This window comes from Mixophyes fleayi, chromosome 2 (genome assembly GCF_038048845.1).
Source record: "Mixophyes fleayi isolate aMixFle1 chromosome 2, aMixFle1.hap1, whole genome shotgun sequence".
NCBI classification, from domain to species: domain Eukaryota; kingdom Metazoa; phylum Chordata; class Amphibia; order Anura; family Limnodynastidae; genus Mixophyes; species Mixophyes fleayi.
Window position 1 is genome coordinate 90,731,609 of NC_134403.1, and position 25,928 is coordinate 90,757,536.

Here is a 25,928-nt window from a genome sequence, read left to right on the forward strand (position 1 = left end):
GGGATCTTGCATATCCAGCCTCCTTACGTTCTGCCCACACCTCCCTGGGATTGCAACTTGGTGCTAACCATACTTCAGAGTGCACCCTTTGAACCATTGTGTGGTTGAGTTCAGGTTCTTCATGTGGAAGGTGGTTTTTCTCTTGACCATAGCATCTGCATGTAGAGTGTCAGAACTTTGAGCCCTTTCTTGCCTATGATAGGGCTGTTCTGCCGATAATTCCTTCTTTTCAACCTAAGGTGATTTCAGGTTTCACCTGCCCTTCATATATATATGTCAAATGAACTTCGAACATTTGCAAAACAGATCCCCTCTTTGTGCTATTGCAGGCTTATAAGAGGGGATGGTCGGCTACTAATCAGATCATCGCCAGGTGAATCACATTCACCATTAGGCAGCCCTATGTCCCGACAGATCGGCCTGTGCCTAGCCATACTTCTGCCCATTCCACCCGGTCAGTGGGTGCTTCTTGGGCTGCATGAAATGGATTTTCAGCAGATTAGCTTTGTGGAGCGGCCACCTGATCCTCTGACCTTACCTTTACTAACTTTAACATTTTTCCATCCTCAGACACCAGTTTTGGCCGCAGTGTTTTGCGAGCCGAGCTATCGGAGCAGTCCCTCCCCTAGGCGGCTGCTTTAGAACATCCCCATAGTAGCAGTGTCCCCCAGATAAGATGAAAGAGAAGTGTTTTTATACTTACGATAAATCCTTTTTCTCTTGATTCCATCTGGGCAACACTGCGTTCTCTACCTTCTGCTCTTTTCTCGGTTGTCTTACCTTCCATGGAACTTTATAAATACACTAAGGATGCAGGGGATTGCAGAGGTGAGGAGTCCATCTGTAGGTTAAACAAATAATTAACTGTTTGAGTGCCAACTCCTAGCTCCCTTCATGCAGCCCATGGTAACAGTGTACCTCAGATGGACTCGGAGAAAAGGATTTATCGTAAGTATAAAAATCCTCCTTCTTTGTTGTGGGTTTTTACCCAAATTCACTAAGGGTTATTTACTAATATTTCCTTTTATTGTTCAAAGGTACTAACCTACAATAAAATCATACTAATTTGGTAATTAGCTTACAATAAACCCACCAACTGGCAATCAACGCTGTTTTTCAGTCTCTGACTGGAGAAAGGGCATGGTGATTGGTCAGTGAATGACTGGTCATTTCATCCTGTCAGATGAGAGCTGGACTAGAGTTGAAGCTCTTTTGTTCTTGCTCTCATCATTTATATTCATACATTTTATGCAGTCAGTGTCTGAGGAGCAGTGTTGTATGTTTTTAGTAATTTTACAACAGTTAGACTGCCTGGCACTGTCAGTTGGTTGTGGTCTTCACCAACAATGTTTGATGTCAAGTAAAGGTAGCTCTTTACTCTCTTGTTATAGCAATGCAAGTTATTCTTTTTAATTTTTTTACATTTGAAACTAAATATCAAATTTAATAGGTGATGGATAAACCAGCTATTTGATGGTTTTAAATGAATTGTGTAATTTATGGACATTTTTTATTAATTTATAAATATCGCTGACTACATAATACATTTTTCTCTTTCATTGAGTTATTTTCCATATGTTTTCTCCTTGTACAGCAGGCAGAGAATCAGATCAACAAGCAATCCAAAGTAGAAGGAGTACGAAAAGCAGAACGTCCAGTTCTTCAGCTTCAGATTCCCAATCAATCAGGGTCTCAGCCTGGCGTAAACCCTGATTATCGAGCTGGAGCGTCAGCAGGACAGGATCTCTTCATGTCAGGTGGCTCTGCAATGTCTACCTCCTCAGACTTGTTTCTGAAACCCTCTTCAGCGGGCACTCCAGGAGCAGAGTCTTCTAATGACCTTTTTTTCAAATTGCCGCCTCAGTCTCCATCTCAAGAGCACTTTCCCAGTTCACCTGCATATTCATTGGACCCTCGTTATCAGTCTTCCTTGGCGCAGTCTCCTGCTTCTAGTGCTGGTTTTCAGACCCCCCTTTCTGGGGGAGAGCACCAACATGCACTGAATGCACAGAACTCAGCTCAAAGCATGGATTATCAGCCTTGCCATACAGCCACTCCTCATCAACCAGAACCCTTTGTCAAGCCACGTTACTCTACTGGTTCCCTTGATAATCTTTCTATGGTTGGAAGTCCAAACTCAAGACTATCTCAGTCGTCTGAGAACTCTAGTAAACTTGAACCCATGATGTCTCCTACACGTTATGGTGATCCCAAGAGACAGACTGATGGAGTTATCCTTCAAATTAAAAAGGAAGATTTTGGACTTGGATCTCCTTGCTTTTCACATAGTGTTGGGTCTGATGGGACAGCTGAGATGAAGTGTGATGTATTCAAAGCACCTCTAACTCCTCGGATGTCTCAGTTGGAGCCTCATAGCCCTGCTCCATCACATAGGGATGCTCACATGCAACCGCAAGTAACATCACCTCAGCATCACTCAGATATGTACAGGCAATCTTCTACAGCACTATACACAGACCCTTTCTCCCAGCCGCCCTTAACTCCTCGACCTCAGCCAGTAGAAGGTACCATAGCATCTCGAGCTCTGTCCTCGGATCCTTTCACTCGTGTTCCCACAAGCCCGCAGTCACAAGGAAGCTCCCAATCTCCTCTAACACCTAGACCATTGTCAACTGAAGCATTTTGTCCATCCCCAGTCACTCCACGATTTCAGTCTCCAGACCCGTATTCCCGTCCGCCTTCTCGGCCACAATCAAGAGATCCATTTGCCCCTCACAAACCTCCCCGCCCCCAGATGATTGAAACTGGTTTCAAACCTTCTGCACAGATTTCTCACAGCACTCATGCCATTGCAAGCTACCAGCCATCTTTAGATGTCCACCCAAAAGTACAGGTGAGCCAGCAGCAGGCATTGTTTGCACGGTCTCCTGGGACAAGTGTGTATCAAAGTTCTCAGAATCAGTTATGTTTTACTTTTCCTCATTCACCAGGAGATGGTGTCAAAAGTTCTCCCTCTCACCAGTCCCATGCATCTTCCTCCCATCCAATGAATAGCCATTTCACCCCAAGCAAACCGCAAAGTTATTCCTCTCCCAGTAGCAGTACAGCTTCCTCCTTCCATCCTGTAGGTAGTCCTCACTCATCTGGAAACAGTAGCACTTCAGATATGTATGTTCATTCCCCACTCCGACCTGCTTCAGTGTTACCCCAGGAAGCACCCTATCAGTCCCCAGCTACTGGTCAGCGTACTGGCCTCAACTCTCCAGCAGAAAAACAAAGGGAAGATATTGCTGCCAATCCAAATACTCTTGTCAACACTAGTAGGGATGTACCAGAACTACAAGGAATGCCTGAAGCTGCTCTGAGCAACCTAAGCCAGTCTGAACAGGAGAAACAAAGACAGGTGTGTGTGTGTGCACTATTTTTGTTTTAGTTTTTGTTTTTTTTTGGGGGGGGGGGGGGGGGCTGCATGTTCTTAATTTGTTTTTCGAAAAAATATGTAGAATGCGTGAGATGAACATTTGAAATGTCTTTATTTCACAAAGCGTCAAAGACTGCGAGAGCTCCTCATCAGACAGCAGATCCAGAGAAATACATTAAGGCAGGAAAAAGAGGCTGCTGCAGCTGCTTTGAGCACATCGCAGGCAGGATGGGGTGGAGAGCCCGGTGGACAAAGCTATGACCAAGCAGGTCGTGTTCTAATGTTCTCGGCGACACAGGTACAGTGTGCAGTTTCTACTAAGGGTGTGCACCGGCCACTTTTAGGGTTTTGGGTTCTGATTTGTTTTGCCAAAACATCCGACGAAAGGTTTTGGTTCTGATTTATTTTTAAAAAAGCATAAAAAGGTGCTAAAAACCAGTTTTGTGGTTTTTGTTTTTTTTCCACTCCTACGCTATTATTAACCTCAATAACATTCAATAACAATCATTTCCACTAATTTCCAGTCTATTCTGAACACCTCACAATATTGTTTTTAGGCCAAAAGGTTGCACCGAGGTAGCTTGAGCACATAATGCCAAAAAAAGAGGTACAAGATGGAATTGTTCTGGGCCCTCCCTCCCACCCCTCGCGAGATTCGACGCAATACTTGGACGACAGAGCCTCGTTTTCAATTTTTTGCCCACCGGAAATATCCGAACAGTGCGCGGATCCCGTTCGGATCCGCACTGTTCGGGTGGGCTCGGATTAGCGGAATCCGAGCCCGCTCATCTCTAGTTTCTACTAACATGCTACACTTAAGTGCTATGTGTAATTGCTTGACATGTTTTATGAATATGTAAATATCACTGGCTACATACTAAATGAAATTAAATACTCTTTATTGCCATATTTTCCATTTGTTTTCTACATGTACAACAGACAGAAAACAGATGAAAAAGACCATCAAACAATTCCTGATTTAAGTTAAACAAAGTAATATAGCACAAAATATTGGGAGTGCTTGATAAAAATGGCAAGTTTCTTGGTTATTAAAAAAATATTTCAGTCTTATTTGTGTCCATTGCAGGAAAAAACTGGCCTTGGAGTAATTCCAGCTTCTTCAGGGGCTGCAAAAGTGATGGCTTCAGCATCATTTGCACAGAAGGAATGTTTGAATACAACTTTGCCTACACCGTCTCCTGCTGCTGTCGACATTTCTGCCAGGTATTTTTGGAGTTACTCAGTGTAATTATGTTAAGTGTATCATCGATATCCACACACACAGGTACTTGGAGCAAGTAAAACCACTATTTATATGAAAAAAAATGTGTTACTGAGCTGAATAATATACATGGATAACTGGTGTGACAGGTTGTCATGTTAGGATAGATGTGCTTCTCTAACTAAACAGCTTTTCAGAATTACTGTGCAGAAATGCACTGTGTGGATTAGTTTATTCTGGGCATGGCACTTAATGTTGGGTGGTTTTGTTTTTTTTAAATAAACTGTACAACTACAATATTTGTAAGAGGAGTTTACATAAATAAAACTTAAGTCTTAATAATATGAGGAATGAATGCCTAACGTTCTGATCAGTTTTGTGTGAAATTAAGGATTATCTTTGGTCACAGACCATCTTAGTCTCTTGGTTCACTTTTCCTGGCATGTCTTGCTGCTGGATCTTTTCTACCTAGGTCCTCTATTTCAGCTGAGTCTTGGACATCTGTATACATGCTTGGGGCCTGAAAATCGGCAGCAATCTTGAAATCCTAATTCATACTTGGTGGCTTTGATCAAAAATATGCACAGTAGCCAGATCATGAAGTTCATAAATCGCACATTGTAGAAAACTCTTCTAACTTATTGAACTTCTTTATTAGGACTAAACAATTGCAGTTGCACTGCATATTCAGCTGCCAAATGTTTGATAGCCACAAAATGGATAATGCTATCTTTGTTAAGCATCAATTCCTAAAATAAGAATTGTGTACATCAATGAAAACATTATAGCAAATACTTTCTCTTGTTGATTTCACTGAAATCTGATCATGAATTGTATATGCCCTACAATCTATTCACACTTAATCAAACATACAATATAATAAACTGACTTTCTCCACCCTACAAACTATAATTATCAATAAACAAAAAATTCACATCAACTGTGTTACAATGTAGTTTGTCTTTTACAGGCATTCAACTGAAGGACCTCAAGCCTTTTATTCAAGGGGATCTTATTCTGATCAGCAGCATGCCTGGCAGTCACAAGTGACAGCACAAAGGACTTTGGCACCTGTTCGTTTTCAAGAAGGCAACCGGCTTTCAACAAGTCCTACAGTGAGCAGTGGCGGCATAGTGCGTTTACCATTTCCTGGTGAGCAAGTCACCTCTTCAGTCACTGTCGGTGGGGCACCATATATTGAATTGCGTCATCATGCGCAAAAGCTGCCTATTGGAGTTCCTTTTTCACCGCCTGGCCCTCAGAACAGACCCCGCTTCTATTTGCCAGCTGAAAGTGCTAACTCTCCTTTAATAACCGGGGTGATGAGAGGAGATGGTAATCCATTGCAAGTACCAGTAATGAGGAACACCTTAATGCAGCCTCAGAAAGTTTTGCCTTCTACTGCTCCAATTCTTCCTCAGACAGGAAACATGATTGGTGTCCCACAGCCTATTCAAACAAAAGTTGGCACTGCACCAGAGATTCCACTGCAGCAAGCTAATGTCCCACTTGCTCCATCAACATCTCAGTCTGAAAGTTCAAAGGATGGGTCAGCTAGTGGCCTTGGAGGTGGAAGGGTCCAATGTGAGGATCCACCAGAACTGGATGTTGATTTTGATACACACAAAGACCTAGAAGATGATGATTTGGCAAATTTGAGCCTTGATGTTGCTAAAGCAGATGATGATTTGGGCAATCTTGATAACCTTGAGACAAATGACCCCCATTTAGATGATCTTTTAAATGGCGATGAGTTTGATCTCCTTGCTTATACAGATCCAGAATTGGACACAGGCGACAAAAAGGACATCTTCAACGAACACTTGCGTCTGGTTGAATCTGCAAATGAGAAAGCAGAAGAGGAGGCAATGCTTAAGATGGAACCAGATATTGTGGAGTCGAGAAAAGACAGCCTTCCAAACAAGTTGCAGAAAGAGCTGCAACCTAGAGCAGACATAAAAATCGCCAAAGATAGACGACCAGATAATTTGGGACTTGATTTGGGACCCCATCTTAGTGGTGGCGGGGACTCTTCTCAAGTTCCTTCCAGTGTGGAAACAAAGCAATCTCCATTTGCAGGTGATTTAAAACCAAAGTTAGAAGACAGTGACTTTAAGGTCAGCACTTGCCAGTTTTCTGCTAGCAATTCCATAAATATTAAAATTGAAGCTTCAAATAGCACTGAAAAAGTTTCCCTTGGGGTTGGTTTATTGAAAACAGGACCTAGCCTTCATACGGTCAATACAAATGCTATTCAAGCAACAAACCAGAGTGGATCTCTCTTTACTAGCAAAGATTCTTCTGTAATGAATAATCCAAGTAGCCTAATGTTGGAGAAATTTGAACTGGATGAAAGGACGCTAGGTCTTCCATGCCCTCGACACTCTCCCAGCGATGACCTAGATAAGATGGAAAGTTCTCTAGTAGCTAGTGAACTTCCCCTTCTTATAGAAGACCTTCTTGAACATGAAAAAAAAGAGCAACAAAAAAAGCAACTGCTGTCCGTACAGCATCCAGAGAGTGCACAGCAGCATCCAATAATAGCAACCAATTCTCCCATAACTAATCAGTCAGGACCTCTCAGTCAACAGGATAACCATCAGGCAAACCTTGTAGGACTTGGAATTGTGTCTAGACATCAGGGATTAAATTCTGCTCCCCAGCTTTTAACTTCACAGCAGATGCAGCAAAGACTTGTTGGAGTGCAAGCAAGCACCACTCTCGAATCATCCATGCATGTTGCAACTAACCAGACCCACTTGCTTGGTGGTCAGCACTTGGTACAAGCTGGTGGACCTCAGCAGCAAGTTCTCCCTCCCAAGCCGATCTTGGGACAACAAATTATTATGAAACCGCAACAGCAGCTGACAAATAACTTTTTCCCTGATACAGGTACACACTTAATGGTTAATATAAATTGTTTATATTATAATGTGAATGACAATGCATCCTTTAATCCTGTGACAGAAATGTGGGTCAGGAAATATATAACGTAATGTATAATCTTTTGTTTTGTTTTGTTTTTTTCCTGCGGATCAAAAGGCTATAGTTGTTTTTTTTTGTTTTTTTATATCTGGTGTGGGAAAAAAAAATTTTTTTTTGAGTTTGTGAGCCAGGGTAGTGTTAAAGCCAGCAGGATCTTTTGATGAGTCAGGAAAGCTGTTGTATATTGATATAAACCGAAATGACATCCAAAAGTTAGGCTTTAGGTGTGAATTTAGACATTTTCGCTTTCTATCCCCTGGGATTTGTTCAGCTTGGGTTTGTTTAGCTTTCTGACCATTTAGAGAGCTGACATTGACTGTATAATATACATTCGTCATGAATGTGGTGACTGATGCACAGATAAAATAGACCCTCTGAGCAGACACTTCACCCATTATTCTGCCCCACGCCGCGCCCACTCCCCTATAAACATGCTTTTTATCTCCGCCTCTGTGACACAAATTGTTTCTGCCACAACCATATCACTTTTTTTCCGGATTGATCACTGTGGCCGGGTCCTGAGTACCGTGCGGCGGCCATCTTGGAAATTGAGCTTCGGTGCCGGCATGATTAATACCTGGTACTGGAGAGGTTAAATCACCGGCGCTAGGCGCCGCGTGAACTGTGTATGTGTTTAAATGTGTGAAATAAAATAAAAAAAAATTTATGTGGGCGCAGCGCTGCAGCATGTAAGGGGTTAAACCCCGGTGTTAGGTGCCGGGGAGTGTAAAAATAATAAAAATTAATGTCAAAGTGTATGTGTCGGCGCTGAGGCACTGCAAAGGAACTGGCGCTCAGCACTGAATAAGTTAACTCCCGGTACAGCCGGGAGCGTATCTATATGTATTAAATGAAAAAATGTGGGTTATAAATGTATGAAATGTATATGTGTATAATAAAGAAAAAATACCCTGTGCAGAGGCAGCCCTGGGCCCTTCACTTCTTGGCAGCTAGCTTCAGTGGCTGCTGGAGGAACTTAATAACCAGCATCCTGGAATCAAATAGGTCCAGGAGGTCCCAGGAAGCTAAGTCCCTAGATGGAGCTCAAAGAGCTTCAACTAGCGACAGGGCAGGGACTGTTGTCCCGGGACTGGCTGCACTCCACTGGTACTATTTTCGGCCAGGGAGCAGAGCCAGACCCCGGAGCCCAGTCCCTGGAAGTCAGTTTGGGCGGGAGATTTAAAAGATAAATCTCCCACCCCAGACAGAGAGGCACCAGGGGAGAATATTTGGCTGAGCCCCCCTCTCCCTGACAGCTTGTGGGAAGTGTACTCCCCCTTTCCACGAGCAGCAATTAAAGGTGTTCAACCTCTCTGGGTTGATTCTCATGTAGGCTGCATGAATCAACCCAGATTGGTTAAAGGGACAGGAGGACGGATTACCTCCTGCTAAGACTAGTCTCCAGATGTGTATAAAAACAGCACTGTTTTGTATTAAAGGTTCTTCTTGTTTCATCTGACCTGATCACTGGTACCTTCAACCAGCGTGAGCAAATAAACATTGCTTCAAAGACCTGCTTGGAAACTTCTCTATGCTGATTCCTGTGACCTACAGATTAGACCATACTCTAAGCCGTTTCCGGCTGTTCTGCGATTTGGACCCAGCTCTCTGGTGCCACCTCTCTGCCTGCTACCCAGCAGTTCTGGCCAGTGTGATGGGCCGGGGGGATCCATCCACAGCAACCCTGATCCATAAGAAGTCAGGGGTATCAGCCCAGGTGCACCAGTAATGGGGTACACTAGCAGCGTCGGTTACCCAAAAGAAACCTGGTTCTGGATGCCAATTAGGAGTCCAGTGGTGGCAGTATTTGTTAGCCCCTCCTATTGTGGTTAGAGGGCGCATTTGGGATAACGAAAGGGAATGGTGGCAAAGTGAGCCCAGCCGGTTCCCAGCAGCAACAGACAGGTTGGCAAAGGCGGTTTATCCGATCACAATCACTCTAGTTAAACTTAACTGCCTCAGTCCCCCACCAACGTTCCTGGTGCCTTCATGATGCCCCCATCTTAGACTGCAGGATATTTCAGGAGTTCATAGCTGCCTTAAGTGAATACTTTGACATCATCTCCTATCCTGAGGTTTCTCCGGCATTCTCTGGAAGATCCATAAAGCCACTATTTGAGGACTGTGTAGCAGTATATTGGCCAAATCCCATAAGCAAGTAGCTACCAAGATCTTGACCTTGGAATCTTGCCTAACCTCTCTTCTATCCTAACACAAGACACAAACTTTCCTCAGAGAAAAATTTATTCTTGAATGCTGCTATTTCTTTAGAAGAAACTGAACAAGCCATCAAATCGTTGAAAGCTTCTTCTACTCGAGGTCTGCACGGCTTTACTTCTCAGTATTATAAAAAAATAATTCTGCTATGTTGGCTCTTCAACTGACGTAGCTATTTAATTTTTTTTTTTGAAGGGGGCAGCATTTGATTTGGTCACTATTGTGTCAACATTGTGGTCATTCTTAAACCCAGGAGAGACCCTGTCCATTGCTTCAATTAGACTCATTTCATTGCTTCATGTTGATTCTAGCTACATGGTTGAACATCCTTCTTGCCTCTTTAACTCATCCCGACCAGGTTGGTTTTGTCCTTGGCAGTTTGACCTTGGACAACATCTGACGTACTATTGATATCATTTACACTATTAATGAATGCAAGATTCCGGGCCGTGTGTCCGCATAGGATGCGGAGAAGGCTTTCTATCGGATTTCCTGGCCCTTCATGTTCCGTACCCTCTCTCACATTGGTTTCCCTGGTAAGTTTATCTCCATTCTTTCCATGCTGTTCCACTATCCTTCTGCTGCCGTCCAGGTGAATGGTGTGGTCTCCAGCCTATTTTTCTTTATAACTAATGGCACCAGGCGGGGCTGTGCCCCCTTTCCCCTCTGATCTTCACTTTTGTCATTGAGCCTCTGGTGCAGATTTATCTGTAGTGCTAAGGATGTCCTCTGTATTAAGTCTGGTAACTAAGTACAAAATAGCCTTATACCAACCATATTCTTAATATTGGCCATGCTCAGGTTTCACTCCCAACACCTCTGACAGATATTGAGACTTATGGCTTATTCCTACCTTATTCTCCTTACTGAGAGACATCTTTAAGGTTTCACCCGGTAGTTAAACTTTCCCTTTTTTTTTCGGACCGTGCCAGCAATATTTATAAATTGGCTCCTGACCCAGGGGCAAACGCAGGATTTGTAGAGGGGGGTTTCCACACTATGCTGCCAGTGGGCGTGACCAACACGCATGGGGGCGTGGCTATAATATTAGACAGTGCTTGGCTGCTCTCCAACTCTTCCTATCCCTATAATATACATGGGCAATGCTGCATGCACTACTGTTAGGTGCAAACAGCTCTCCCTTTTCAAGCAGAGCCGTGTGAAGCGGGGGCAGGGTCCAGCCACCTCAATTATACAGTGCCCCAGGCTTGGAGGGGGGTTTCCAGGCACTAGGAAACCACCCCTCGGTTTGCCTATGTGACCCTTCTCCATTCGTTCCCATATTCGACAATCCAGCTTTTCCGCCGGGCCTTCTTCTCTCCGTGTTTGGCAGGTGGCATTATATTTTTTAGTTAAATGTCTCGTGCACCCCTGTAGCCCAAATTTTCAGACCTTCGGTCCTTATTGCACTGGTCATATTTCAGTTCTTACAAATTCGGAACTTTCACTCATCCCACGCCTCCCTCCTACAAAATAGACCTTTCTCCACCTTTGAGGCACTTTGTCTTAGACATGCCTCATCAAGGTCTAATCTCTATTCTAGTCTGTGAGATTTTGTCCCATGGACCCCGATAGGAGAGCCCTGTGCTCTTGCATGGGAAGCTGCCCAATCCTCTTTCTAAGGATTCACCAATGTTAGAGATTTGGGAACACACCACTTCAAGCTTTATATATGTGAAGTTCAAGGAAAATGCATACAAATTATTATACTGTTGATGCTATGTTCCAACCCGTTTATGTAAAATTGTTCCTGATGCTTCTGATAGATGCTGGAGGGGTTGCCCAGCCTGAGGCACCATTTCACATATTTGGTGGTCTTACCCCAAATTATCTACTTAATGGTCTTCAATATGAAATTTAATTCGCTTTATCGTACTACTTGACCTTCCTCTCCTGTCTAAGTATTTCTTGCTTCATCTGACACCGCCAGACGTAACAAAACATCAGCTTAAGCTTGTCCGCCACTTTGATTTTCATACCACTGTGAGCTGGCAGTGGCTTGGAAATCGCTGCTTCCTCTTTTACAGCATTGATAGCATAAAATAATTTTTTTTTAATTTTATTTTTTTAATACAAACTCTCTATTTTACAACTTGCCAGACGTTTTCCCTCCCCCGCTACAGTCTCTCCCTGAATTTTTCCTCCCCATAAAATCCAGTTTCTCTTTTTGAAGAAATTACTTTTGTGTTTATCTTTGCTAGAGGAATTGCATTATTTCTGAGGTATATACCTGAATACATACTTTGTTTTACTGGGAGATAACAGGAGGATTGTAGAGGGGAGGGGTCTGTCAGCAGTAGCTTAAAGTTAACTAGCTAGGTGCCGACTCCCGAGCTCCTCTCCACAACCCATGGTAAGCAGTGTCCCCCAGACGGAATCGGAGAAACGGATTTAACGTAAGTACAAAAATCCTCTCTCTTCCAGCATCAATTTGGCTCCTCTCCCTGACATTTGGACTTTTTTTCAGGGAGTGATACTTGTTCAGCCTCCTCGTATTCCTCCTTTGGCTCCGTGGGACTTGAATTTGGTCCTTGATGTACTTCAGCGGCCTCCATTTGAACCGCTGTTGTTTGCTGATCTACGGTTCTTGAAGGGGATGGTGCTGTTTTTGTTGGCCATTGCACAACGAGTGTCTGAACTAGGGGTCTTGTCTTGTAGGGTTCCTTATCTGGTGTTCCATGAGGATAGGGCGGTTCTCAGGACCTTGCCTATCTTTTTTTTTTTTTTTTTTTTTTTTTTTTTTCTTTTTCTTTTTCTTTTTCTGCAGGTGGTTTCAGGTTTTCATATAAATCAGGAGATGGTGGTTCCAGCATTTCAGGAAGGTTTTTCTTCCTCGGGTCCATCCTTTGTCTGTCTGGACATTGTCCGGGCCTTAAAGGTTTATGTGGACAGGACATATGCATGTCGGAGGACCAACTGTCTTTTTGTACTTTATGATTCTCGTAAAAGAGGTTGGCCAGCCCCAGAGCAAACCATTGCTCGTTGGATTCGGTCTGTGATTAAGCATGCCTATGTGACTATGAATCGAGCTGTGCCTCAAGTTCTCATGGTGCACTCTACTTGGGTGGTGGGGGACTCCTGGGCTGCTTTCCACGGGGCTTCTACAGATCAACTGTGTAGGGCAGCGACCTGGTTCTCGCCGGCTGGTAGGCCAGAGCATTCTGTCCCTTAGGGGCTGCTTTATAAGGTCCCCATGGGTAGCAGTGTCTCCCAGAGTGGATGATGGAGAAAAGAGGATTTTTGTACTTTGCGTTAGTTTTTGTATTACACTGAGACTGGTAGGGGTTGCAGAGGGGAGGAGTCAGCAGCAAGTTTAGTTAACTGTTTATGTGCCAACTCCTGCACCCTCATACAACCCCATTGTAGCAGTGTCCCCCAGGTGGATTTAGAGAGAGAGATTTAACGCAAGTACATAAATTCCCTATTTTGCCACATCTCATGGTAAGAGTCCGTGTGACAGTTAAACATCTAGCCACCATCACTAGTCTGCAAGCAGTAGAAACCCATCACATCTTTACACCTTTTGGACCTGTATAACTGGGCAAATGAAAATGTATATGACATAAAGTTTTTCTACATGTCACAAAGTGAAATACAAGACTGCTGTTTCTAGACTGCTATGCAGTTTGGTTTTGCAAAGATTGAACGTGGAATACCCAAGTGTATTTTATCAGCAGGCAGTGACTGCATCCCGGTGAATGGTCCCTCCATCCAGAGGTGTTTCGCGAGTTGGCAGACAGGTGGGTGTAATCGGACGTCTACATGATGGCGTCTCAATATAACTAGAGAATCCAGCTGTTCTGCTCCTGGGCAAAGAGCTCCTCTGGTTGTCCCAGTAGATGCCATGTCCGTTCCTTGGCGGTTCTGATTAGTTTACTTTTCCAACTGACAGCCATTCTTCCGATGATCTAAAAAGAAAAAGTAGAGAGAGAGAGCATTCTAGTGGCCTCGGAGGGCTTGTTACACAGACGTTCTCTCCATGGTGGGGGGGGGGAGTGGTTTTGGCATCTGCTGCTGTGACCAGGCCTGTCGAGTCAAGGACTGTTTTATCATCGCTGTTTAGACTGTGTGCCTTTAACAGCATGGTTGTTGAAACCATGAACCTTCAACCTAAGGGTTTGTCTAAGCTTGTGGTTCGAACCATGCTTTGGGTTTGCAAACCAGGTTCAGCTAAAATATAACATTGTGTCTGGAGAACATATATTGTCTGGTGTGAAGAGAAAGGGGTACCCTACCTCCTCTTTTCGATTGTCCAGGTTGTGCAGGTTTGGCTGGTTTGCGCCTTGGTGCCTTTCAGGGTCAGATGTTGGCACTTTCGGTCGTCTTACTTACTATAATCTCATGTTCAAACTTCCATTCAGAGGATTCTTCATGCACAGCCTCTCTGTGTTCCTCTGGTAGTGCCTTGGGATTTAAACTTGGTGTTAAATGCTTTACAGCATTCCCCGTTTGAATTCTTGGACACGGATTTAAAGTTTTCGACTTGGAAAACTATTCTGGCCGCTAGAAGAGTTTTAGAGCTTGCAACATTTTTGTGCAAGTCTTCTCCTTCTTTTTCATCAGGATTGGACAGTTCTTCGAACTAAGCATTGTTTCGTCCCTCAGGTGGTGTCAGATTCCATATAAATCAGGACATTCCTGCCCTGACCATATGTCTATCTTTGGAGGATGAAGTTTCTCTTCGTTCTCTCGATGTAGTCCGTGATGTTTACTCTGTTTTACAAGTTTCATGTGTTTGCATCAGGGGGAACAAGTTTTGGGAGAGATGTGCTTCATGCCGTTTCTTCTGAGCGTTCCCACCCGTGATGTAGGCTTTGGGAATTACCCCCATTGGATGTGGGAGAAAATACATTTGTTTACTTATGTAAAATCCGTTTCTCCTAATCCATTGGGGGATACCGGGCGCCCAGCCTTGACGCTCTAATTTCTCTCTTTGTTTGACATGTTGTGTTTTGTTGTTTTTTGTCTTTCTGTTTTTTTCTCTCTACCGTCTCCTTTTCTGTGGTTCTTGGTTAAACATAAACTGAAGGAATGGGGGTATAAAGGGGGAGAAGCTATAGCTAACTCATTTTCTTGAAGTGCCACCATCTCATAACACTATACCCAATGTCCTCGGTGTCCCCCAACGGGCTAGGAGAAACTGATTTTATGTAAGTATAAAAATCCTATTTTCTTACCTGCACATGCTTTTAGGCATGTTATGTTCTTCTGGGAAGTGGATGCAGTTGTCCATGGAATAGTAGATGTGTAATAAAATAGTGAGAAACTTTGTGAATTTTAGGTTTGCTGCATTGTGCAGAAATTTACTGTGAGCACAAAAATCTATAACTTTCTAAATTCAAGGCATAATTTTTTCAAGGCACCCCTAAGCCAAAATAATTACCAAGTCCTCCCCTGCCTTGCTTACCACCGGCCTTGACCGCGGCACACAGCTTGGGAACCACTGATTTCTAGAGCCTTTATTGCCTCGTTAGCTAGAACTGTCTCTTGTGTATTGTTTGTGATGTTATTTCAATATAAAAAAAAAACTGTGCTTTCGAGTAGATGGCACCAGTAGCTGCTAACCATCAGTTCCTACTCCTGATAAATGACTGTATTGTTCCTTTCACCCTGTTTGCACGGCGAGTAATCAGGATTAAATGCAGGTACATGTATCACAAGCAGTAATCCATGGTGGTGATTTCAAATTCCACGTTTATTCCATTCAAAAACGTTAAGGTGATCACAGCAGTTCATATCACAAACTTGACATGTTTCACTCAGAGCTTAACCATGACTCATGATTGAGGTTTGTTGAGCGAAACATGTCGAGTTTGAGGCATACATTACTGCAGTTCACCTTGTTTGACTTTTTCATGGATGATACTTGGAATTTCACTACCTTGTATATCTTTAAGTGAGAAGACATTACAGCTTGTATTACTGACTATATGTCAGTTATGCAGGATTTAAATACTATATTGTATAAAAATCTGCATTTATGTATATCTGAGTAATATTCCGGACACCTCAAGATACCATGTTGTCCTTGGTGCTGATGTAAAGTATGCTTATACAAATGGTGTCTTGTTGTTTTTTTTTTTTTTTATAGTATACGATGATTTTTACTGATTTTTGTTTTTGCCTTTTTTAAGAATTGTTTTGGAATTTTAAAGTTTTTTTTTTTTTATTTTGTAATAGCATAACGTTTTGTCACTAATAGGATTACCCTGGTTATGGACGTTTTGCTTGATGAATCGTGCATATATTGATAATGTACGTCTGGTAATTACTTGTTGTTCTCTGGTAAAGGTGGAATCCAGCACTTAGCTTTAGGAATTAGAAAGTGGGCACAATAAAATGTTGGTTTGGGGACGAAAGGCCAGATCAGAAGTAAATTTCATACTTGTTAAAAATGGCGCACACCTCTACATTCAGGAAAGTTTAGTGATTTGCGAGACTCTATGATAGTATTTGACTTTTAACTCATCAAAAAGCTCTCAAATGCATTTAGATAGATCGTAGATTGAATTCAATGTCTTTAACATGTTCGTTTTTGTTTTGTTTTTTATTATTCATTGATTACAGATCTTGAAAAGTTTGCAGCAGAGGACATATTGGATCCTATTGCCAAAGCAAAGATGGTTGCTTTGAAGGGTATAAAGAAGGTGATGGCCCAGGGTAGCATTGCGGTCACTCCGGGCATTAACAGGTATGAACACTTGACAATGCGCTTCCCTGTTTTGCAATGTTTTAAAAGGTTGTTGTGAAAATTGTTGAATACGTGGGAAAAAAAATCCTAAAACTGAAAATGTGAAATAAGTTCAAGTAATTGTCCAATGAAGTAATGAAGAGATTTCCCCATGGTCTTAAAACACATTCACTAACCAGGTATTCTAAGGTCAATGTTCCTTCCCCATTTTTTTTTTTATTTTTTTTATTTTTACTTAACCACAAAATATTTTTCTCTAGGCAACAGGTTTCCCTCCTTGCTCAAAGGTTAGGCGTTCCTGGACCCACGGAATCTACCACGCAAGGAACAACCGTAGCTACACAAGTAAGTTTACATGTGGAAGTTGATACATTATTGTTTTACAGGTAGAGGAACCATTTTTATTGGTGCACACGGTCTGCAAATAAAAGTTGCACATACGTTTAGATTACAACATTACCTTTTACTATGTATGTAACAGAGAGGTTATAAGCATATTACTATTGTGGATATTCTCAGATTGGGCTGATAGAACAAAATGTTTAGTGGAATGAACACTCCTCTGGTCTCATGGTCAGCTGGTTAGACATTCATGTGTCACTTAATTGACTTTTTTTTTCTTCTTTTTTTTGTCTAGGAAAGAAGCACCATAGACCCGACTCAGCCTCGGCCCAACCCTCCAGTATTTGTGCAGGGAGTTATCAGTATGTATTTTTTTTTTTTGCTTTCTTTTTAAATGTATGTATGTTGATTTGCCAATTTTTAACTTGTGCAGATCCACTCTCCTCAGGTATCTCCACCCTCCTCAGCTTATCTGTGACTCTCATATAATGTGTATACTCTATTATAGGTAGCTGTTTTACAGTTCAGAATGATTTACGATTTTAAAAAAGCTAGGCCATTTCTGTTGCCATGTTATGTGTAAATGTTTGGGGGAGTGCACTCTCCTGCTCAAACACTGCTGGATTATTACAAAACGTTCTTCCATTCATGTAGATGAAGCCGATCAGCGTCAGTATGAAGATTGGCTTTTCCATACTCAGCAGCTCTTACAGATGCAACTGAAAGTACTTGAGGAACAAATTGGGGTGCACCGCAAGTCCCGCAAGGCTTTGTGTGCCAAGCAAAGAACAGCCAAGAAAGCCGGGCGAGAGTTCCCAGAGGCAGATGCAGAGAAGCTAAAAATAGTCACTGAGCAGCAAAGCAAGATTCAGAAGCAGCTGGACCAGGTATGAAAGTCTTATTCTTTATTGACTTTTGAAGTGTCTGAGTAAACAATAAAATGTTAGTCATTTGTCATTCTCTGCTAAATGCAATGTAAACTGTGTCTGTCTGTTCTTGCCCACCTTACTGGAATTTCAACCTGGCAGCACTGGTCTAGTGATGGAGAGCTGTGCAGTCAACTTTAAGTTATATATTTACAAATATCAGTCTGTCTGCCGTTGCCAGATGTTCCTTGAATAAATATCAGTCTGATTGAAGGATTAAAGTTCTTGGTACATATTTATTCTACTATATACTATATTCTTATTACTACAATATGTGTATATCCTTGTCATCAGCATTTATATAGCGCCAAGCAAATTCCATAGCGCTTTACAATTGGGAACAAACCGTAATAAAACAATACTGGGTAATACATACAGACAGGTAAGAGGGCCCTGCTCGCAAGCTTACAATCTATGTATATCATATAAGCATTTGGTCATTAAAATTAATCGAAGTAAGGCCTGAATTGGGTATCTTTTTGCTTCTAATAATTATGATTTCTTAATTTTTCAGGTTCGAAAGCAGCAGAAGGAACATACAAACCTAATGACTGAATATAGGAACAAGCAGCAGCAACAACAGCAAAGCTGTGGTGGCCTTCCTGTCAGCCCAAACCAGAACTCCCGGGTTCTCACAAAGGCTCCAGGTCAAATTGTTGGTGGACACAGTATACAGCAAACATCTTCTATGCCACACAACCAGCTTGTTGGTCAACCTGGTAATCTGCGTGGTCTGCAACCAGGTTTAGCCATGCAAACACAGCATGGTGCCTCTTATGTGAAGTCTATGCCCCAACAACATCAAGCTCAGGGAAATAATACAGCCCTTCCTGGAACATCCAGTAGCTTTTATTCAACCACTCCAACTCTACAGGGTCTAACAGCTGAACAAAGGATGATCCAAGAACATCAACTTCAGCAGCAGAGAATGCAGCTAGCACAGAAACATCAGCAGCAACACCAGACTTTTCCACTATCACCTCAAAACAATTTATCTCAAGCAGTGTTGACAAAACAGCATGGGTTGATGGGAAATTCACATGGATTGGTGGTACAGCAAGCCCCTGCTCAAACTCCACAGACCATTGTGGGTCATACTCAGGCATCTGTTTTACAACATCACACAACGCAACAAAGACACATTTTGATTGCTCAGCAACAGCAGAGAGTTTTGGGTTCATCGCCAATTGCTCAACAACAAAATGTAATAGGACCTCGCTTAGTTTTGTCTCAATCTCAGCAGAACTTGATAGGGATGTCTCATTTGCATCAGCAGACAGTATTAAGTCAGGCGAGCAATACATTATCTCAGCAACCTCTTGCAGGACAAATCCAGGCTGCAAATCAAAACCTATCTGTCCATCCTCAAAATATGCACACACAGCAGATTTTGAGTATCAAGGATTCAAACATTACTGATAGCCCATTGCTTCAAGAAGGTACAGAAACTCAAGGGCACCAGGGAGTTCAGCAGTCAACATGCAGCCCGGAAATCCAAGAGCCTACTGATCAGCAGGCTCAGAAACAGGTGAGCCATAATTCTATGGGCTCATTGAATCAAGAAACAGATTTACAACCTTCCGGAACGGCAGAGGGTGGACAGCCGTTAAACTCCTCTTCTGATCAAGAGCAGACACCATATGATTCAGCCAGTCCATTGCAGCAGTCGGTGAGACCGCAGCAGCACAGTATTATTCTTTCTCCCCAACAACAAAATCTTCGAAGTCTTGGCACACAGCTGAGGCCAGATCAACTTCCAAACACTCCTCAACATCCTCTCAGTCAAGATAACACACACATTACCGCTGCAACATCACAGCAACCAAATGTGATTCAGATACAGAGAATTGTGGGCCAAAGTCCGTTACAGGCACAGGGAAATGACCATGCCAAAGATAATGTAGGGCAGAATTTACCACATCCATTGGGGCAACAAAGACCAGCTCTCAGTGGTCAGCAGACGCCGTATGCTGCTAATCTAATGACAATGCAAAATACCCCACTCATGGCTCAGATAAGAGCACAGCTCCAGGGAATTATTGCAAAGAATCCACAATTGCGACACTTAACCCCACAACAGCAACAACAGTTGCAGGCTATTCTGATTCAGCGGCACCAACAAGCCCAGAATCAAGCTCTTAGACAAGCCTCACACCAGGAAACTGCAATGCAGCCTACAACTGCACATGCTGTGCTATCTAATGGCCCTCCTGGTAGTCAGACACCATCCAGAGGCATTTTCCAAGTTCGACAGACTGGGTCAGTTGGGACGGAACAGGTACAATCAAACTATGTTGAGGAAGGCCATTCTGTTACTATACAGAAAGTAACACCAGAACACACAGTGGAAACACCACAAGCTACTGAACTGGATCAAAGTTCCTTGTTAAAATCTCCAGGAGTGGGGAGATATAGTGTTGGTCAGACACAGGAAACTGCTCCTGGCCAACTTTCTCAGACTACAAATAGCTTGAGAAATATGGCTCATCAGCCTCCTCCTCAGTATAGAATGCCTCATTCCTCTCACCAACAGACACCCCAATATCAGACACTGCAGCAAGTACAACAGCATCAGCTACAGCAGCCACAACAAACTCAGCAGTTACAGTTGCAGCAGCCACCACAGGTTCAGTCAATTCAGATGCAACAAGCTCAGCAAATACAGCAGGTGCCACCTCAATCAACACAAATGCAGCAACATCAAATGCAGCAAGTGCAACAAATCCAGCATCAGTTGCAACAGCCTCTTCAAACTCCGCAGCCTCAACATCAGTTGCAGCAAGTGCAACAATCCAAGCAACAAGTGCAGCAGACACAGCTAGTCCAACATCAAATGCAGCAGGTACCGCAACAGCTTCAACAAGCACGTCAGCAAATACAGCAGCATCTGCAACAAACGCAGCAACAAGTACATCAGAACCAGATTTCACAATTACAACAAACACAGCAGCAAGTGCAACAGCATCAGGTACAAGCACAACCATTGCAACAAACAGCATTACAGCAGCCACAAATTCAATCTCTTCAGCAAGCACCTCAACAACAATTGCAGCAACAATTGAAACTAGCTCAACAGCAGCAGTTGACTCAGCAGCTGCAGCAAACACAGCAACAGCTGCAACTAACACAGCAACAGCTCCAGCAGTTGCAGCAAACACAGCAACAGTTGCAGCAAACACCTCAGCAGTTGCAGCAAACACAACAGAAATTGCAGCAGCAGCTTCAGCAGTTGCAGCAAACACAGCAGCAGCAGCTTCAGCAGTTGCAACAAGCACAGCAACTTCAGCCAGGTCAACAGTTGCAGCAATCGCAGCAGCAGCTCCAACAATTGCAGCAAGCGCAGCAGCTCCAACAGTTGCAGCAAACGCAACAGCAGCAGCAGCTCCAACAGTTGCAGCAAACGCAACAACAGCAGCAGCAGCTCCAACAGTTGCAGCAAACGCAACAACAGCAGCAGCAGCTCCAACAGTTGCAGCAAACGCAACAACAGCAGCAGCAGCTCCAACAGTTGCAGCAAACGCAACAACAGCAGCAGCAGCTCCAACAGTTGCAGCAAACGCAACAACAGCAGCAGCAGCTCCAACAGTTGCAACAAACGCAACAGCAGCTCCAACAGTTGCAGCAAACGCAACAACAGCAGCAGCAGTTACAACAGTTGCAACAAACGCAACAGCAGTTGCAGCAAACCCAACAGCAGCAGCAGTTACAACAGTTGCAGCAAACCCAACAGCAGCAGCAGTTACAACAGTTGCAGCAAACCCAACAGCAGCAGCAGTTACAACAGTTGCAGCAAACCCAACAGCAGCAGCAGTTACAACAGTTGCAGCAAACGCAAGCACCACAGCAGCAGCATCAACAGTTGCAGCAAACCCAAGCCCCGCAGCATCAACAGTTGCAACAAACCCAAGCCCCGCAGCATCAACAGTTGCAGCAAACCCAAGCCCCGCAGCAGCAGCACCAACAGTTTCAACAAACGCAAGCCCCGCAGCAGCAGCTCCAACAGTTGCAGCAAACGCAAGCCCCGCAGCAGCAGCTCCAACAGTTGCAACAAACGCAAGCTCCGCAGCAGCAGCTCCAACAGTTGCAGCAAACGCAAGCTCCGCAGCAGCAGCTCCAACAGCAGCAGCTCCTCCAACAGTTGCAGCAAACACAACAGCAACAGCTCCAACAGTTGCAGCAGACACAACAGCAGCAGCAGATTCAACAGATGCCACAGCAGCTGCAACTTATGCAGCAAACTCAGCAACAACAGTTACAACTCTTGCAACAAGCACAACAGCAACAACATATGCAACTTCAACAATTGCAGCAAAAACAGCAGCAGGTGCAGACAGTCCAGCAAACACAACAGCAGCAGCAACAGTTGTTGCAAACACAACAGCAGTTAATGCAACAAACACAACCACAACTGCAACTAACACAACAGCAAGCGAAGCATCATCAGATGACACATTTGCAACAAAATGTGTCTCAAGTACACCATAATTTGCAAGTACAACAAACAAGAGTGCAACAATCTCCACAGATGGAAAAGACAACGTTACAAAATGAAATGCAACAGGAAATCACTCAGTCACCACCGCTACGTCAGCCTCCAATACAGCAAAAAACAGAACAGGAGCAGCAAGAGATACAGCACCCGCAACAAACAGAGAAAATGCAGCACAATGACCAGATACAGGAATCACAAGAAAGTGAAACAGCCCAACAAGTGGAACTCAGTCTAATGCAGCAGCAACATAAAATTGAACAGCAGCAAATGCAGCAGACTCAGCACCTACATCTGCAACAGGGACAGCAGCAGTCATTGTTATCATTCCAAGTGTTGCCACAGCAGATTACTACTCAGCAGCCTTTGCAACAAATTCAAAAGCCACAACAACCACAAGTGTCTCAATTGCAGCCAAGTTCACAGTCCCAAACAGTACAGCAACTCCAACAACCCCCACAGACGCAACAGATTCAGCAATTGCAAACATTTCAGAATCAAACACCTCAAGTGTTGCAGCAGTTTCAACATCAGATTCAGCATCAAGTACAACCAGCAAATCTGCAACAGCATATTCAGCAACCTTCTCAATTACAAACTCCAAACAAAAGCAAAGCTCAAATGCAATTTCAACAACTGCAAAATGTGCAAATACATCAACAACTCCTTAATCAACAAACAACCCCACAAAACTCACAACTGATCCAGCAGATAGGACATCAACAAAACCAAATGCAGCAGCTACAAGTGAAACAACAAACTCATCAGAAACAACCTGCGCAAATGCAATTACAGCTTCCCCAGTCACAAGTACCACTACAGCCAATGGCACAACAGCAATCCCACAAGGCAAAAACTCAATTACAGCAGAATCTAGTTCAGGTGCAGCAAACACAACTGCAACAATCAGAAGTTCAGCCACAGCATATACAACAGTTGAAACAGAGTCAAATGCAGCAACACAAACAGTTACAGCACCTTCAGCCTCATCAAATTCAGCAAGTGCAGCAAATACTTCAGTTGAAACAGCAAATGCTCCACCAGCCACCCCAGAAACAACTTCAATTACAGCAGCAACTCCAGATGCATTTACAGCAGCTACGCCAGCAACAAACACCGTTACATCTAGAGAGTCTACAGGAACCAAAGAAGGAGCCTCCTGAACTCACGGCTATATGTCCTGGAGCTGTGACAACCTTGCAACCAGAGAGTCCAAACAGATCTCCAGATGAGCACGCCAAGACCTTGCAGCCTAGTATTGACCCACTGATGGCCAAAACTATCCAAAGCAGCTTAGTACAAAAATTGTCAGAAAGCCAAAACACTGAATTGTCCAGTGCACCACTCTCAACCCAGGGTGAAACAACCATTCAACATAATGATGCCCCAGATATTAAAACGCCAGAGCTTTTTGACTCTGAGATCTCTACCAAGGAATCCAAAAACATTGCTTCTCCCAGTGAAGCGGGTGGCCATTCTTGCCCTGATGAAACTGGAGATCCGCAGTTGAATACAATATCTCAGGAAGAGCGTATGGAAACAGAACATCTGACCAGACTAGAGACTGTTAGAAGTCCTGTTAGTCCTCTTGAGAATGGTGAAAGGACTCAGCTGACCAAGCTTCTTAAAGAGGAGTCTGTAGAAGAAAGTGTGTGTAGTAATCGGGACATAAAATGTGAGGCAAATGGTGACCCACTGACAATAGGAGCCAAAGGAGAGGCTGGTCATCTCCTTCTGCAGAAACTGCTACGCGCCAAGACTGTGCAGCTTGCTTCACAGCGTTCTTCAGATAGCATTCATACAGACATAAATGGTCACATAGACAACAAGTTGACTGTTCTGGAGCAGAAACTGCAAGCCCCACCTCGTAATAAAGATGTAAGTTGTCTTTTAATTTGTCAATGTACTGTAGGTAACAAGTTCCTAAGATGTGTGTTTGTTTTTAGTTGCACGGTGGCCAAGTGGTTAGCACTTCTGCCTCACAGTGCTGGTGTCATGAGTTCAATTCCATGACCATATCTGTGTGGAGTTTGTATGTTCCCCCCGTGTTTGATTGGGTTTCCTCCGGGTGCTCTGGTTTCCCCCACACGCCAAAAACATACTGGTAGGTTAATTGGCTGCTATCAAAATTGACCCTAGTCTCTCTTTGTCTGTCTGTGTGTGCTAGGGAATTTAGACTGTAAGCTCCAATGGGGTAGGAACTGATGTGAATGAGTTCTCTGTACAGCGCTACGGAATCAGTGGCGCTATATATAAATAGATGATGATGGTTGCCCATACATATGTGAGCTTTAGTTGCAAATCAAATAATGTAGAATACACTCCATTAATCATAAATACAATTGTGTATTCAACCAATAAAATATAACTTTATTTAAAACATACCCAGAAAACAATAGTAAATAATTACATTCAACACAATACTTATATAAATCATTACCCATATCAGCACACTGATATATATTTTACACAATTAAAATAAAATTGGCTAAAATAGGTATAAATATCTTTTCCAAAGTGCTTGATAGGCATTATTTATTTACAAATAATGTAGAACTGTTTTTAATCCCTTACTACAAAATGACGAGTATATCAAGTCTGCGGTGCCTTACCATACATTGATGTTTATCAGAGATCTACATACTGCAGCTGTTTTTGTTGTGCATTGGGTGCAATAATGGAACCCTATACAGTTCAGTTTGAACTGTATAGGGTTCAAAACGAATTGCTGTTTGTGCAATGCAGTAACACCAAAGAGCACCATGGGATGTCACTAGGGATTTTCTCCAGGTTGGTAGGTCTTGCTAAGCAGAACTACTAGATCCGTGCCGACATTGATCCAGTTAGAATTGGACCCATTAATAAGAAAAAAATTAGCGGATGCCTATTGGAATACTCCTTAAGGTCTCCTGCATAAATAGTGAAAAGTAAAAAAAAAAAAAAAAAAAAAGAGAAACTACAACTTCCTAACCCTGTTTTACTACAAGTACATACACTCAGTGGCCACTTCATTAGGTAAACCCTTCTAGTACTAGGTAGGATCCCTTTGTAACTAGAACAGCCATTTGTTGTGGTATTGGTTCAACAAGATTCTGGAAACATTCCTCAGAGATTTTGGTCCATGTTGACATTATACCATGCAGTTTGCTGCAGATTTGTTTGTTTAACATTTATACTGCGAATTTCCTATTCCACTACATCCCGAAGGTGCTTTATTGGATTTATTTCTGGTGACTGGAGGCCATTGAAGCACACTGAGCTCATTGTCGTGTTCGAGGAATGTGGTTGAGATGACGTGCGGTTTGCGACATTGCACATGCTATTATACGTTCATAGGTGCTCTTCTGCATACCACTATTGTAATGCATGGTTACAGTTTAGCTACGGTCTCCTTCTTGTCAGCTTGAACTTTTCGCTCAACGAACTGCCGCTCAATGGACGGTTTTTTTGCTTTGCGCACCATTCTCTGTAAACCCTGTATACTCTATGTGTGTACGTTTGTATCACACAATAGACCACACAAATGACTGAATTTAAATGGCCGGGTCTCCCTTTAGCCGCTCAGCCATTCACATGAATCCCTATGGATGTGGTTAAAAAAAATAAAAAATTGAACTATGCTTATTCATTACAATTCAGCACAATGCTGGTTAAACTGCTTTTGGATATGTATT

At 43.1% G+C, this 25,928-nt stretch overlaps 1 protein-coding gene across 2 annotated transcripts in view; it reads left to right on the plus strand.

Annotated features, from left to right (window-relative positions):
• KMT2D (lysine methyltransferase 2D) overlaps positions 1 to 25,928 on the plus strand; it is a 124,615-nt gene that overhangs the window by 74,426 nt on the left and 24,261 nt on the right. For both annotated transcript variants that reach the window (XM_075199632.1, XM_075199633.1), the window contains 9 exons: positions 1,595 to 3,364; positions 3,507 to 3,680; positions 4,470 to 4,606; positions 5,575 to 7,496; positions 16,374 to 16,497; positions 16,758 to 16,842; positions 17,135 to 17,201; positions 17,494 to 17,726; positions 18,280 to 24,132. In XM_075199632.1, coding sequence (XP_075055733.1) covers positions 1,595 to 3,364; positions 3,507 to 3,680; positions 4,470 to 4,606; positions 5,575 to 7,496; positions 16,374 to 16,497; positions 16,758 to 16,842; positions 17,135 to 17,201; positions 17,494 to 17,726; positions 18,280 to 24,132 — 10,365 coding nt within the window. The remainder of the gene's footprint in view (positions 1 to 1,594; positions 3,365 to 3,506; positions 3,681 to 4,469; positions 4,607 to 5,574; positions 7,497 to 16,373; positions 16,498 to 16,757; positions 16,843 to 17,134; positions 17,202 to 17,493; positions 17,727 to 18,279; positions 24,133 to 25,928) is intronic.